The sequence below is a fragment of the Erinaceus europaeus genome, chromosome 2, assembly GCF_950295315.1.
Source record: "Erinaceus europaeus chromosome 2, mEriEur2.1, whole genome shotgun sequence".
Taxonomy (NCBI): Eukaryota; Metazoa; Chordata; class Mammalia; order Eulipotyphla; family Erinaceidae; genus Erinaceus; species Erinaceus europaeus.
In genome coordinates, this window is record NC_080163.1 from 35,131,042 (window position 1) to 35,147,693 (window position 16,652).

Sequence of the window (16,652 nt, forward strand, 5' to 3'; positions counted from 1 at the left end):
CAAGGGCAACAAAAGGGAATAAATAAATATTACAAAAATTAAAACTACAGAACCTGAGATGAGACCAGGTGTGTTCAGGGTAGTACAACTGCCCAGAGAGCTAGCTCATCAGGTAGGACATATTTACTGACATGTGTGAGGCTCTTAAGTCTTTTAAAAAATACTCCAAGGAGTCGGGCGGTAGCACAGTGGGTTAAGCACACATGGAGAGAAGTGCAAGGACTGTGGTAAGGATCCCAGTTGGAGCCCCTGGCTCCCCACCTGCAGGGAGTCACTTCACAGGCGGTGAAGCAGGTCTGCAGGTGTCTATCTTTCTCTACCCCTCTCTGTCTTCCCCTCCTCTCTCCATTTCTCTCTCTCCTATCTAACATTGACAACATCAATAACAACAACAATAACTACAACAACAATAAAAAGCAACAAGGGCAACAAAAGAGAAAATAAATAAATAAATATAAAAAAATTACAAAAAAAAATACTCCAAATAAGGATTTTTTAAAAGGCTTCTGGCAGGGACATTTTATTTATTCATTTATTTGATTAAATCCACATTGATAGAAAAGACATATAAACATGTAAACAAGTTATCAGAACTTTGGTTCACTGAAACATCTCACATCTAAAACATTTGAGGTATGGTGACACCATATTAGGTGCTATATAGCCTGACTCTGCTGCAGTCACTCTGACCCCAACCTTGGGGGTGGCAGAGGTGATACAGGCTGACAAGAAAGGCTGAGACCCAGGCCATCTATGACCTTGCCCAGTTTATTCTCCTGCTTCAAACAAACACCCACTCTTCCAAGACCCAGCCTGACAAGGACTAGAACACACAAAGATGTCTGTCATGTTAAACTTGAAGATGACATGGGCTGTGGGAACAGGAAGGAGAAGAGTAGAAAACAATGTCAGTCAACTTCTGTTGATCCACACGGCCTCAGGAACTCCTGTCCTCGTTCATGGAACCACTTATTGGAGACTGTGAATATAAAAAAAGTATGTTACAATCTGTTAGCTCAACAGTCAAAATTAACAACTCCTTCATGATGACTCCCCAACTTGGACCCAGGAATCAGTCATGAGTCCAACTTCTGGTCTCAGTCTCAATTCCTCACGAGCTAGAGGAAGACAGATGTGTAAACAGATAATTGTACAAAGGTCTACCCGTGACATAAGATGCCTGCATATAGGAGAGAGGAGACTCAGGACTGAGACACAAAGTTGAGGAGGAGCTATCCAAGGAAGAAAATGGACAGACCATGATGATTCCTCCACAAGGGAGTCAAGGAAGTGGAAAAAGTAGTAAGACAGATATCAAGATATGAAATACCTTGTAGGTATGTCAAAAGTCCCAGGTGCACCACCACCCAGCCCCAAGATTTCTTTAAAGTTTTTTTTCCCCACTAATAAAAGAGAAAAGAGAGCACTGGAGCTTTACTCTAGCATATGCAATGCCAGGAACTGAAGTCAGTACTTTACATTCACAAGTCAGGTGTTTTTCCACTGCACAATCTCCTAGGGCATGCTAAATCACAAATCAGTTACTGTCCCTTCAAATGAGTTACTGCCTCATTTTCTTTCTCATTTCCTTAATTAACTATGACTATTTCACTATTATCCTCAACATTATCCAGGAAGGAGAATTTGCAATCATTTCATGTTGCATCCTGTGGTTTAAGCTTCCCCATGGTTCACACCACAGCTATTTCCAGAACAGGACTCAAACTTCAGCCTCTGTAGTTTGGTTCCAGTCTCAACCCTCACCTCCTAGGTCCTAGACCACAGGCCTCCCCTTATCCAAGGAATGAAGGCGATCTATGGATTTGCAATGGATTTGTAATGGATTTGGCAATGGATTTCTCATGTAGGATTTTCTTGCATTCTCTTCTCTGATTCCAGTCCTCCCCTACAGCCCTCCCTCAGAACACTTGCTAGAGTTCACTCCTCTGGGGAGATACCTGGGACCTATAGTGTTAGTACAGCTATTCTTCCTTAGGGCTTCCATGGCTCTCTGAGCATCTGAGAGTGTTCCCAACCAGATGTCTCAGTGCACAAACAACTGAGTGGACAACTACATGGTGCATGGGTCTAACAGTTAGTGGGAGTAGGAGGTGTGGGGGGGGTGCTCAGAAAGAAAGACAGTCTTGGCTTTGGGAAAAACTGGCAACTGTTGTCACCCAGCTTAGTCTAAAGTCAACCACCAAAGCCCAGGCAGAGGCCCTCAAGACAACAACACTTTAAACTACTCACCCCACTTGCAACCCACAAGCACTGGACAGGCAGCATGTCTTGTTCGGTAGTCACCTTCCCCACTCCGCAGAAGATTGTACCAGAATACGGCTGTGCCCTGGGATAAAGAGACAGCCTGTCAGACAACAGCCTTAGAGCTTGGTCCTAAGACTTGACCCCAAGGACCACAGAACATCCCCTGAACAGAAATACCCCATTTTCCCTTGTACAGAGGGAGAACTTTCTGGATTCCAATAACAGAGAAACTACCCAGAAGAGATCCCCTCTTCACATTGGGGTGGGTGTTTGGAAGCCCATCTTCCCCTTAAAAAGACTTCCCTTCCCCTCCCTCTGTACCAGATGGAACCTGGGGTTGCCAGATAAGGATTCGGGCAGAAAAAGGCTAAAGTCCCTTAGTGGCAGTCAAACAGGCTATGAAATGGAACTTGGTGACATGGCTGAAGTCTAAGCAGTCTCCTGCCTCTAACCCATAAGAACCAGAACGTACCTTCTTAGGCCATATTGCAGCCCCCAGATCAGGAAAGACAGTGGCACCACCTGCTTCTACATCACTCATCTGTAAATATAAGGCACAGAGCTTGGTTTTTCTACCCATGATTCTCAGAGCAACCAAGTCACAGAGGTCATGACAACGTATGTAAGATTGTTCTCCTGAGCATCAGCAGCACTGCTTGGTGGCTCTGCTCCCAACCAATCCTATAGTCAAAAACACTCTTCCCATGTTCTTCCCATCCCTTCGCCCTGGATTAATCTGTGTGGTTTATCTGGACTAACTCCGTGCCGTGGGTTCTGGAGAGCCAAAGGTCTGCAGCAGAACCACATCCCAGCGTTCTCAGGTGGGAACAATTTAAATCTATACTCAGAAAATGCCTGCCTTACCCCAACCTCCTATGTATCCCTGTCCAGTCTAGTCTTAGTGTAAGCCCAAACTTCCCTGACTAGAACTCCCTGTTGCTTCCAACACCATTCGTAGCCCACAACATGGGCTCTGATAACTTGCTGCTCTAGTTGAACTTCATCTTCCCAGAGCAGCCCCCAACTGGGGGAGCAGGTAGAGCTCTGAGTTGCCAGAGGCTCTGACTTCTCCCCATTATGAGGCCTCAGATTAAATGAAGTGCAAGGTCCAGGTCAGTGAGGCTGTGCTCATGCTTACAAAGCATGTCTCAACTCATGCATGAAGCACGACTTTTTTTTTTTCTAATTTTTTTCTCTCTCTCTGGATCTAAAGTATTTCCACAGGACACATACTAGACATATTGAATGGCACTCAATAGATATATGGTAAATAAATAAAATGAAACCATTTAGGATTTCCTACAGTCCTAGGGACCAAATCCAGACCCTCTGCTAGAACCCAAGGTCCTGTCAGTTTCACTAGACTCTCTCCACTCTCAATGTACAACACACATACACTGCCTCTGAGCCACACCAACCATCTTCCATTTTCCCAATATCCCAAGCGTCTTTCCACTTCCAGGTCTCCACACATCCTCTTCTCTGCCAGCCACAATGTTCCACCAACTAATTTCCACTCTGCCAGCTTCTTTAAAGCACTTGTCATCATGGTAAATAGTTTTGTTTGTTTGGTTTTTACCAGAGTACTGATCAGCTCTGGCATGTGGTGGGGCTGGGGACTAAGCCTGGGACTTCAGAGCCTCAGGGATGAGAGTCTCTTTGCATAGACATTATACAATCTACCCCCACCCCACCCCCACCCCCACCCAACAGCTACCTATGTTTAAAGTAAACCTCTCTTATTAGATCAGACTTCATAAGAAAGACCACATAGATTCTCTTCACCATTATGTGCATGTCAGTCTCCAGCATAAAATAACTACGCAATAAAAAATTAAGTCAGGGCTGGGAGATAGTTCATTCCGTAGAGTGCACACTGTGCCATGTGCAAGGACCTGGATCTGATCCCCAGTCACCACATGGAAACACTTGCACTAGGGAAGCTTCACAAGTAGTGGAGCAGTGTTATCTTCCCTTCTATCGCTCCCCCTCTCCTTTTCTTTCTCACCCTGAGAGAGAGAGAGAGAATATGCTAGAAGCAGTAAAATTATGCAGGTGTAGAGACTTAGCAATAATTTTGGTGGCAAAATAAACACAAATTAAGTGAGAAACTAAAAAAACTAAATAAACTAAAAGGAAAGTTTTATTAAAAACTAATAAACTAAAGGAAAAACTAGACATGGGTTTCTGCTCTCAGTTATTGACAGGTTCTACGCTTCCTTAGAGTTGTATCTCTTAGGGAAAGGAACTTGTTACTGGAATGAAAGGTAAGCCCAAGGGCCTGCAGTTGGAGCACAGGTAGTGGAAGAAAGGCCACAAAGTTCTGGGGAAATAAAGGCAGTCTCATCTGGGGGTGAGTGGGTGGGGGCCTCACAGCCCCCTTCTAACCTGCTGCCAAGTAAAATATGCTCCAGGGAGTCCATCCCAAAAGTCCAAACTAGCATTGGGTGCATCAAGATGGAGCCAGGGATATCCCTGAGGGTGTGTGTGTGTGTGTGTGTGTGTGTGTGTGTGTGAGAGAGAGAGAGAGAGAGAGAGAGAGAGGAAAGGACAGCTCTGCTCCATCCAAGATGTGTGCTGAGGGCCAGAAGGGCTCAGCCAATAAGCAACAGTTAGTATATCAGCCTGATGGGAGAGGATATAAGAAAGCATTTCAGCGGGGAAGCAATTACAGAAGCCAGACCTTCCACCTTCTGCATCCCACAATGACCCTGGGTCCATACTCCCAGAGGGACAGAGAGTGGGAAAGCTATCAGGGGAGGGGATGGGATATGGAGTCCTGGTGGTGGGAATTGTGTGGAGTTATACCCCTTCTATCCTATGGTTTTTGTCAGTGTTTCCTTTTTATAAATAAAAAAAATTAAATTAAATTAAATTAAAAAAAAAAAAAAAGAAAGCAGTCAGGACCCAGGTTTCCCTTAAGGCCACATGCTGCACATATCATACTCACGTAGTTTAAGAATGTGGCCACACGATTCCCCGTCCCTAAACGCTTGAAAGCATCTCGCTCATGGCTCTATAAAATTAAGTGAGAATGAAAGATGGGCCTGGACCCAATACTTACATAGTTAAGAAACGTCGCTAACCTATTCCCCTCCGTTTTGAGGCCGCTGTCAAATGGTCTCTGCAACAAACAACAACTTTCACCCAAATTTGCAACTGACTTCCCCCACCACCCACAGGAATGGGGTGAAAAGGGCCCAGTGAAGACAATAAGCAGATACTCCATACAGCTGTCTGGACTAAAGGCCAATGCTACAAGGGACAATCTGACCAGGTACAAAGGGAAGAGGGACAGGAATGGCTTTCATAAAGATCTGGGGAGGCCCTTTGCTTTAGAGCCAGGGTAAATAATGATGACAGGGCTGTAGCCAGGAAAACTCCCCCCATCACAGGGGAATATTCTCAGGTTACACTGCATTCCACAACCGGTTTCAGCTTTGGGCTTCTCCAGTAACAGTAACAGAGAACTGGCCCAAAGAAAATGGTGAAGCAAGAGGGTCTGATATGAAGGATCAAGTATTCCTGAAGTGTGCAGGATTAGGCTCTTTTGAAAACACCTGTGAGTAAGGCCTTACCCTGGAGAAGTCAAAGTGCGGTTCGTACTGTCCTCCCATCCCGTAATTAGCAACCTGGTGGGAGATAACAAATTGGATCTTGTTAGTAGCATAAACAGTCCTAGTGTAGCCCAGTTCACCAAGGATATCTCCTAGATTCCTCTCCAACAAACTGCCAGAGTCCCCAAGAACAATCTCTATAAGGTGAAAAATTACTATGTCCTGCCACACATGTAAAGCGAATGCTGTAAACATGCACAGCTGTGTCCAGGAGTATAGCTGCAGCACAAAGGTAGTTTACCAAACAGAACAAGATGGGTAACTAGTGTATGGCCACTATGAACAAGTGTTTGCCCCTCAGGGACACACAGGGAACAGCATAGGGAGCCCCTGAGATAGGACCTGGCCTAGATCCCTTTTGCTCGGGAGAAAAAGAGAAGGTAATCCAAAGCAAAGTCAACAATACATTCATGACTAAGACTGTTGTTTCCACTAGTTTCAGATCTATTTGTATTGATGTCATCTCTATCAACAGGGCCCAGAAGCTATTCTGGTCAAACTGACAAGAGCACCATCCACTCCAATCCATTAGGGGTCTGACAGACAGAGAACTTCTGCATCCAAGTATAGCAGCAGGACCTACACAGTAGTTACCGGATGGTCAAGAGCCATCACCCACAGCAGGAGCCTCAGTGTCAACAACTATCAGGTATCATTATTAGGTAATCTGTACAATCAGAGTGAAGGCAGGAAAAACATAAACCCTCAATCACAGTAGTTATTTTAGATTTAGCAGATATGAGAGACAAAATAGACAATGAAGTACGTAACTGTACATAATCAACATGGAAGTTGATGGGTCAAGTAGCACCACCAATGTTCATCTGGAAGCACTTGGTTGCTATGTCTTATAGAAATCCTGGAAACCTTCAGGGATCAGTTATTAGTGCTCTGAAATCTCGTGTCTTTTTATATCCTTTTTGGTGATTCCAATATTCTGGTGAGAGAGCTTCCAAAATTGGCAGCAATGGAGATAAATAAAAGCAAAGGAATGATGCAGATGCAGCCTTTAGGTTCATGATTAATCAACAATTTGTTTGGCTCTATATAGTTAACTCTCTTTTGAGCCACTGGGTTTCAGATGAAACCATGATGCCAACCAGACTTCCCTGAACAGACAACCCTACCAATGTGTCCTGGAACTCCGCTTCCCCAAAGCCCCGCCTCACTAAGAAAAGAGAGAGACAGGCTGGGAGTATGGATCAACCTGTCAACGCCCATGTTCAGTGGGGAAGCAATTACAGAGGCCAGACATTCCACCTTCTGCACCCCATAATGACCTTGGGACCATGCCAAGAGTGGGCAGTCTATCAGAGGAAGGAATGAGATATGGAGTTCTGATGGTGGGAATTGTATGGAGTTGTAACCCTCTTGTCTTATGGTTTTGTCAATCTTTCCTCTTTATAAATAAAAAATAAATAAAAGCAAATGAGAGAAAGAGAGAATAAGTCCCTTTGGAGCCAAAACAATATCTGTCAAATGTAGTGAAGTACAAAATCTGGGTGGCATCATCTTCAATGCCCTCCCAACACACACACACACACACACACACACACACACACACACACACACACACACACACACACACACTGTGATAAATAGAATCAATGGGTGAAAAATACTTTGTCATTCATTAATTCAGTCTTAAAGACTCCAGTACCAAAAATACCTAGAAATTTTGTTAAAAACACAAGGATGTCTGGGTCAGCAGATGGCCCAAAGGCTGGGGGTGCATTCAATGAGGGAAGTGCTAGAGTAGCTGAAAGTAACGTTGCAAGCACCCCCACCACTGCCACTTTGGATCCACACTTGTTGAGAACTTAAGGAGAATTTTAAATATGACTGTGATCAGTGTGTCAATACAACTGTGAAAAATTGATCACTGCTGCTATCAGAGCTGCATAATAGAACTATTTTTAAAAATTTTTTATTATCTTTATTTTATTGGATAGAGACAGCTGGAAATTGAGAAGGAAGGGTGAGATAAAGAGGGAGAGAGACACCTGCAGCATTGCCTCATCACTCATGAAACTTTCTTCCTGCAGGAGGACTTGAACCCAGGTCCTTGCATACTATAATGTGTGCACTCAACCAGGTGTGCTACCAGCCAGCCCCAGAATAGAATGATTTTATAACATTCCCATTTGTAGGATAAGTGTTTATGCTTCAATATGCCAGCAAAGAGCCCACTATAGCTTGTTGGAAATATGCTGTTTTACTGCCTATAAACAAAAGGAAGGCTGTGCCATTTGTGTGTGATAAGGCTGACATCATTCTATGACAGAGGTAGAATAGGACTTAACTCATGAAGAATTATTATTATTGTTATTTTTGGCCTCCAGGGTTATTGCTGGGGCTCAGTGCCTGCACTATGAATCCACTGCTTCTAGTGGCCATGTTTGCCCTTTTTTGTTGCCCTTGTTGTTTATCGGTGTTGTTGTTACTATTATTATTGTTGTTGTTGGATAGGACAGAGAGAAATTGAGAGGAGGGGAATACAGAGAGGGGAAGAGAAAGACAGACACCTGTAGACCTGCTTCACCACCTGTGAAGCGACTCCCCTGCAGGTGGGGAGCCAGGGGCTCAAACCAGGATCCTTACTCTGTTCCTGCACTTTGCACTATGTGTGCTTAACCCGCTGCATGACCACCGGCCCCCATGAAGAATAATTTTTTAAGAAAGAGTCTGGCAGAAATTGTTCCTTTTTCCTGTTGCCCTTTGCTGTATCTTCTTATCTTCTCCCAGGACCTACACATCATGGAAGCTGAATGCTGGTGAACAGTGTTTGAGGACTCACGACCACATGGCTGGCTAGCCTTTTCCCTCTTGTCTATTTTCCCACCTCTGATTGTGTTTGTTTGTTGCCTCCAAGGTTATTATTATTATTATTTTTAAAGGATTTTTTATATTTGATTATTCCCTTTTGTTGCCCTTGTTTTATTGTTGTAGTTATTATTGATGTAGTCTTTGTTGGATAGGACAGAGAGAAATGGAGAGAGGAGGGAAAGACAGAGAAGGGGAGAGAAAGATAGACACCTGCAGACCTTCGTCACCACCTGTGAAGCGACTCCCCTGCAGGTGGGGTGCCGGGGGCTCGAACCGGGATCCTTACACAGGTCCTTGCGATTTGTACCCGACCTTTTAAAGAACCTAATATATCTGCCACTTTTATAAACCCTGAAAAAGGAGCCCTTTTGTATTTTTACAATAATAGCTGGTTCACTTCTTAACAGTTTTGATCATGGTGCTGAAGATATTACACTTTATCTGTACTACTTAATCCTGTCCCCACATAATGCAAGTTTCATGGAAATCTCTGGATTTGAAGCAACTGGATACACCATCTAGGCAAACTCCTGTTCCCATACACTTCCAATAACTATCAATTGTACCTCAAAACTGATTCCTATGAAGGATGTCATCCTTGATTCTCTAGATGGGCTGCTACAAAAGCATAAGGGTCAGTCATTTGAATGAATATGTTAATGAGGCTAAAGTCAGAGTGAGAGCTAGAAAACTGACAGGAACCACTCTGAGGCTGCAGTATCACCTCAGAAGTGTTTTCAAAACCCTAGAAAACTCTGGCAGTGTGCCAGACAGGCACTCTTCCTGTGCCAGACAGGCCTTCATTTAATGCATAGTAAAATCTCACTTGTCCTTCCCAATGATATGTAGCAAACAGCTGAAAGAGTGCCGACAGCTAGCTCCTCTCCAGAAACTTGCAGCATTCACAAAAGGTCCTCCAATGAAGGCTGTTGTCGGTTTCTAGGTAGTTATTATGCTGCAAGCATTCCGTGTAGAATGAGCACTTAGAAAGCAGTGCTGAAACCCAAGTTCCTCTTCCCTAGACTACAATGGTTCAAAGCTTTAAACACTACTGGCTGACAAAGGAAATGCCAAGAGAGTTCCCAGAAGAAGAAAGCCAACAAAAATGTGATCTAAGCCCCCTGAAAGCAATGGTCTGTATGTTCCAAAAGTGCCATTGTTAATAACATCCCTGCTACTGAATGTTTGAACATTTAGATTCCCTTATCAACTGAACTACAAAATACCGAAAAGACCAGGTAAGATGAATCCAGGGGTTGTGACAGAGAAGTATAACAATACTGTGTTTGTTTATTTATTTATTTATTTATTTATTATTGGATAGAGACAGAGAAATTGAGAGGGGAGTGGGAAATAGACAAGGAAAGTGACAGATAGAAACCTGCAGCCCTGCCTCAACACTTGTGAAGCTTTCCCCCTGCAAGTGGGAACCAGGGGTTTGAACCTGGGTCCCTGCGCACTGTAATGTGCAAGGTGTGCCACCACCTGGACCCCAACAATACTGTGTTCTGAGGTTGAGTACAAGACAGGGTGCAGCCAGGAAGTCAGTCAGGTGTGAAAGAGGGATACAGGTCCTACCCACTTTTCTCAGCCCCTTGGCCCAGGTATAGAATGGACCAATTAGGGGCTAGGCAATGATGCACCTGGTTAAGCACTCACATTACAGTGTGCAAGAATGCAGGTTCAAGCCCCTGGTCCCCACTTGCAGGGAGAAAACTTCACAAAGTAGTGAAGCTTTGCTGCAGGTTTTCTTTGTCTCTCTCCCTCTCTATCTTTCCCTTCTCTCAATTTCTCTCTCTATCCAGTATTAAATAAATAAATACAGGAGCCAGGTGGTGGTGCACCTGGTTGAGCACACATGTTACAAAGAGCAAAGACCTGGGTTCGAGCCCCCCAGTTCCCACATGTAGGGGGAAAACTTTGCAAGTGATAAAGCAGTGTTGCAGATGTCTCTCTGTCTCTCTCCCCCTCTCTACTACCCCCTTCCCTCTCAATTTCTGGCTGTCTATCCAATAAATAAATAAAATAATATATATTTTAAAATAAGATAAATAAATAAAAATTTAAAATAAAGATAAAAAATAGAATGGACCAATTAAGCAGATTGTCATCCTCAATCCGGGTCACAGGAGTCTTTACACTGATGCAGGTGGTTGTAACAGACGTGTTAAGCAAACAAATAACCTTCTCTAGGAAGATATGAATCACAGTAATACCTATAGGAAGGCACCATTGTGCTCCTGAAATGGTGGTGGGTGTTCTCCCACACAAGAGGGGGAAAGGAAGTTGTGGCAGAGACCTCTGTTGATGTGCTTGCCTACAGAACTTACCTAAAAATTGGAGAACACTAGCTGAGTTGAACTGAAAAAAGTATAAGAAATTTTCATAAAAATACCTGCAGGGTGTTTTAATTGCTAATGGGAAAAAATGCTGATTTGCTAGGGGATGTGCAGGTAAAACGCAAGACAATCTTTTCCAAGTGATGTTCAGTTTAATACTAAGGAAACCTATGACTGGTCAGACTCAAACGTCAAGTCTAAAGGTGAAGGATGTGATTCTTAAGTACAAAGAATGTCTGGCCAAACAGGCAGACCCAGAGGACTATAAAAATAAATAAATAAATAAATAAATAAATAAATAAATATGCCAAGGGCTGGGGAGATAGCATAATAGTTATGCTAAGGGAGTCGGGCTGTAGCGCAGTGGGTTAAGCGCAGGTGGCGCAAAGCACAAGGACTGGCATAAGGATCCCGGTTCGAACCCCGGCTCCCCACCTGTAGGGGAGTCGCTTCACAGGCGGTGAAGCAGGTCTGCAGGTGTCTATCTTTCTCTCCTCCTCTCTGTCTTCCCCTCCTCTCTCCATTTTCTCTCTGTCCTATCCAACAATGACGACAACAACAATAATAACTACAACAATAAAACAACAAGGGCAACAAAAGGGAATAAATAAATAAAATTTAAAGAATAAAATAAAATAAATAGTTATGCTAAAACAAACAAACAAACAAAAAAAAAACCCACTCATGCGTAAGGCTCCAAAGTCCAGGTTCAATTCCCAGCATCACCGTAAATCAGAGCTGAGCACTGTTCTGGTCTCTATCTCTCTGTACCTCTCTCTCTCATTAAAATAATAAATAAATAATCATATATATATTGAATTGCCTCTGAAGTGTCTTAGGTCACCACTTCACAACACAACTCAGACGTTTGGATATTCAGAACTGAGCACAGTCAGTGTTAATCTGAACTGAGAAGGTGAGAGTACACATCATTCAGAGGTCTAGTCAGAGCTTATAAATGTGCATCTGCCATGTACTATCATAATCACTTTCAAAACAAAGGCAGGAAACCAGGGTTCCACTCCACCTTCACCAGTCAACTGACCTAGGACTCTCACTTGCACCTACATATCACAAAATATCCCCAAATGCATTTGACTATGCATCAGAACTATGACCTCTGAAGATATTTATAGCTTTCTTAGAAGCGTCCTTCGAACAACTCAGGTTTTCAGCTTCTATAGTTACAATGGCATGGATAGGCTTTCCACGCCAACCACTGACACCTCACTTACAGCATGATACTGGACACAGAGAAGATACTCGAGGTTGGATAGATAGGTTACCAAGTAGGACATGGGTCTTTCATATATGTGATCCAGATTTAAGCCCCAATACCACATGACAGGTACTATGACCCCATGTGACACTCTGTTGATGTGATGCCTCTCTCTCTCCCTCTATCTGAATGAAAAAGTCAGTCCAGGCATAGTGAGTTTGCACATGTGTGAGGCTCTAGTATGTCTCTGTATCTAGCTCTCTCTGTGTATCTCTCTCTCTCTCTCTCTCTAACACACACACACACACACACACACACACACACACAAAAAATAAAGATACTTAAGTCTGGCTTCCCAATGTGAGGTAACTCCATATGCATAGAATACAGTTTGTGCAGGCATACAGTTTATTGGCCAAGTCTACCTAGACCCAGTATCAGGTACCTTGGGAGATCATCTACTCAGAAGTATCCCCTTTCTGTTCCCAAGTTTCTAAGAGTCATACATACCTGCAATAATTCTGCAGTCTTTACTGTTAATCCTGTAATGTGTTGCATCCGACGATTCACTCGTGCCACAACTGGGTCATCATCCTCCTCCAGCCAGGAGCTGGCCCATAATGAAGGAGAGAAATAAAGGAAAGGCAGGTTTAGATAAGGTCTTATGCTCTCCCTGCCTACAAATTCAGAGTCACTGCTAACAATCAAGACAGGATGAGTGCTCCAAGAGGGGCAGGTGAGTGCTCCAAGCAGGGAAGGTGTTAATGCTCCAAGCAGGGAAGGTGGTAGATCGCAAGAGAAACCCAACTCTCCCTTGGTTAAGGGCTGGGAGGTCCTGTAACTGGGCCTGAGCATCACCACCACCACCACCACCACCACCACCACCACCACCACCACCAACCTTTTGGAAACCCTGTAGCTGGCAACAGTAAGAACACCTGTCTTAGGGTCACGAACAGTGGCTCGTGCAAGCTGGAAAGGAAGAGAGCAGACTTACTCTTCTTGAGTATTCCTGGAAAGACTAGGATCAAATTGGTCATCTGGGGGTGGGGGAGGGGGTGAGAGAGAAGTAGTTCTAGTTAAGGCTCCATGATCTTACATGCTGGGTCAGGACAATAGTCTGAGTATGCGACATTCCTGCTCAGCTGTGGGCATAGCTGGCCACTGTGCTGCCTCTCATTGTTCCCACCAGGTCCATGCTGTCTGCAGAATTATGCTGCTTATAGAATCTGTTTTGTCTACCCATCATCAGTCTAGTCAGTCCCCCTCTCTCACCAGGTCCACATACCACCCCCTCCTAAGAATGGATTGTACTTGACAGCTCCCACCACTTTTACACTGAGCCACTATCTGAGCCTCAACCTTGCAATCTCCTCTTGAGTTGGTCAAATGTCACCATTCATCTGAAGCGCAGTGGCTTCCTTTGCCAAGAAGCCTGACCAAACACTCCTGCTGCAAGAATTCAAGATAGCTGGCACAGTTTTCACTGTTTTAGCAACCTTGTGATATCAGATGACAAATGGGGAAGAACTCTTCAAGTTGAATTAACTAAACTGCTATCTGGAAGCCACTGGTACAAATGTACATACAAACACACACACACAAAGAAAGACAGACACACACACAAAGACAGACAGACACACACACACCCTTCTCTATATCATCTCCCCCCCCAGCTCTAGTCTCCACTAACAAGCACAGTAATCATCCTAGGAAGAACCTGTCGCCCAGAGCCAGTACAAGTGCTCTAGTTGAAGAATAACCTCAGAACTCACCTGGGTGAGACCCAGCCACCCCAATCCAACAGCACTTCCCCTTACTTGCAATAAGTGCCTAGTGAGAGCTCACTCTGTGCCTGGAACTATGCTAGGTACTAAAGACATGGCCACTGCTCTCATGCATCACAAAGGGGAGGACAAAAAACTAGCTGGGTAATTACAGAACAGCATGGTGAGAGTGGGGAATTGGGTAGGTTTGATGTCTGTGGAAGTTCAACATGTAGGGTCAGGAATAGTTTCACAGGGACAGAAGATAGCACACTAAGTAGGGCTCATGCTTTTCCAGGTGCACAGACCAGGTTAGATAGAATTCCAAGGCCACACGGGAGTGCCATGGAGACACTGAGACACTTCCAGTGTTGTGATGTCTCTCTTAAAAAAGGTAATCCCAGGAACAGTGAAACCATGCATGTACAAAGTCCTAGCTCTGCCAAATTAAAATAGTTTCCTATAATAACCTACCTGAGATTTGAAGAGTGGTAGAAGCTTATAAACTGAACAATTATTACAGGAACAGAGAAAGAGCAATGAAGAAAAACAGAGGTAAAAATGGGTGTGGCCCTCTATCTGAAGATTAGAAGTGAGAGGTAAGAAGTGAGAAAAAGTTCAAGAGGCAGATGAAAGTAAGGTCTTGAATTCAAGTCCATGGCAGTGAGAAGCAGGGAAAGCTGTATGCACTCCAAATGGAAAAAGGATCACTGTGGGTACCTCATGGACAGCTGACAAAGGAAGGATCAGAATGAGAAGGAGGCTGATGAGGGAACAGAGGTGAGGGCACAAGGTGATGGTGGCCTGGGCAGAATGGCAGAAGGGATAGAGAAGTTGATGGAACAGAAGGCTGATCAGGAGGTGGGATAAATCAGGCTGGATACTGTGCTGCTGTGGCAAGTTCTGGCAAATAAGTCAGTTTACCTCAGGATGGAGGATTCCCTGAGGGATCTATGAACTTTTTCCAAAACTTCAACTCATGCTGACCCTTCCCTGATGACAACTACAGCGATAGCCAGAATCCCTCCATATACTGAGCCTCAGCATTGGCCTAACGCTCACAAGGAGGCTCTGGTCAGTTGTGGTCTGCTCCCAGGGACAGACAGGGCTATTTTGAAAGCTGACTGGGGACACATAGGCAGCTGCCAGGCATTCCTCATAGGCCAAGTTAAGCTCATAGTCCCTACTTCAAAGATAGAATAGCATCTGTCCCTCACAGGCTCCAGAAAGAAAACAGCTTGTCATTGCCAACATGTTTGGTGCTTCACATGGCTTCTGTTCAAACACAAGTTTTCCCAGCATTCTCTCCCTACCCCCATGCTGCCATTGCCATACCCATGCACACATGCGTCCATAAGAATGCAGGAAAGGAAGGGAGAAGGGGAACGGGGAGAGGGAGAGAAGAAATGATCCAGTGCCTGGGTCTTAGGGACAAGTGAGTAAGCTCTCAGGAGACCGTATCAAAACTGTGTCCCTTTCACCTGGCAACTAGAAATGGAGTTTCTTCCCTAAAGAATAGAACCATGGAACTGATACGGAAATGGAAAGGGCTAGGAATCTGGCTCTAATTATTCACACAACCTGGCTAGATCCTCCCTCAGTCATATCAAAGATGATACTAACTTACGAACTAACTAACTCTATGCCTTAAATCTCCTAGTATCTCAAGTTAAGGTTGTTTCAAGATGAGGTCAAGGGATCAAAACAGGAACCTATTTAGGTTTGCCCACAAGTGCTAGGGCTCCTGGCCACTACAGTTCTATTGGGGGCAGAGTATTATGAGGATCCAGCTAAATTCTCCCTCCTGATCATGAATGATGAGAAAAGGGTGGTGATAATGCAGCTAGGAGGATCAGAAAGATGTCAGTGGGGAACAGAGCAGGGTAGTAAGGGGTTATTAGACCCAATACTCTGTGGTGGCGGCAGAGTAGCACTTCTGGGGAGGGTGAGGTGTGATTATACAATATTGAGAAGCTATGAAATTACACCTCTGAGAAAACAACAGTCCTTAAAGCAACATTTCCTCAATTAAATTGACACATACATACACTTTAAAAATGAGTCAAATGGGGAGTTGGGTGGTAGCGCAGCGGGTTAAGCACACCCAGTTTGAGCCCCCAGCTCCCCACCTCCAGGGGAGTTGCTTCACACGCGGTGAAGCAGGTCTGCAGATATCTGTCTTTCTCTGCCCCTCTGTCTTCCCCTCCTCTCTCCACTTCTCTGTCCTATCCAACAACGGCATTAATAACAACAATAATAACTACAACAATAAAAAACAAAAGCAACAAAATGGAAAATAAATAAATAAAAATTTAAAAAAAAAATGAATCAAATGGAGGTGGGCCGAGCTGTGGCACACTCAGCTAAGCACTGGTTATGGTGTGCTGGGACCCAAATACATGCTCCCAGTCCCCACCTGCAGAAAGGAATCTTTACAAGTGGTGAAGCAGGTCTGCAAGTGTGTCATTCTCACTCTCTCTATCTCCCTCTCCCCTCTCAATTTCTCTCTGTTCTAATAAAATGGGGAAAAAATGAATCAAGTGGGAGCAAATCTCTTGTGAGCAACAATTAGAATACTTTTAAAGTATGTACTATATTTATATTTATTTATAGATGGCAC

The 16,652-nt window shown here is 44.2% G+C and overlaps 1 protein-coding gene across 6 annotated transcripts in view; it reads right to left on the reverse strand.

The window, feature by feature from the left end:
* Window positions 1-504: 504 nt before the first annotated feature.
* Window positions 505-16,652, reverse strand: part of P4HA2 (prolyl 4-hydroxylase subunit alpha 2) — a 42,448-nt gene continuing 26,300 nt past the window's right edge. For 4 of the 6 annotated variants that reach the window (XM_060177772.1, XM_060177777.1, XM_060177751.1 and 1 more), the window contains 7 exons: window positions 13,168-13,238; window positions 12,777-12,876; window positions 5,844-5,897; window positions 5,216-5,281; window positions 2,738-2,806; window positions 2,251-2,347; window positions 505-979 (listed from right to left, as the gene is read on the reverse strand). In XM_060177772.1, the coding sequence (XP_060033755.1) occupies window positions 909-979; window positions 2,251-2,347; window positions 2,738-2,806; window positions 5,216-5,281; window positions 5,844-5,897; window positions 12,777-12,876; window positions 13,168-13,238 (528 nt within the window). In that variant the 3' untranslated portion in view covers window positions 505-908. Of the gene's footprint in view, window positions 980-2,250; window positions 2,348-2,737; window positions 2,807-5,215; window positions 5,282-5,329; window positions 5,390-5,843; window positions 5,898-12,776; window positions 12,877-13,167; window positions 13,239-16,652 lie in introns of all 6 variants that reach the window. The other 2 variants (XM_060177781.1, XM_060177763.1) reach the window with 2 other exon arrangements.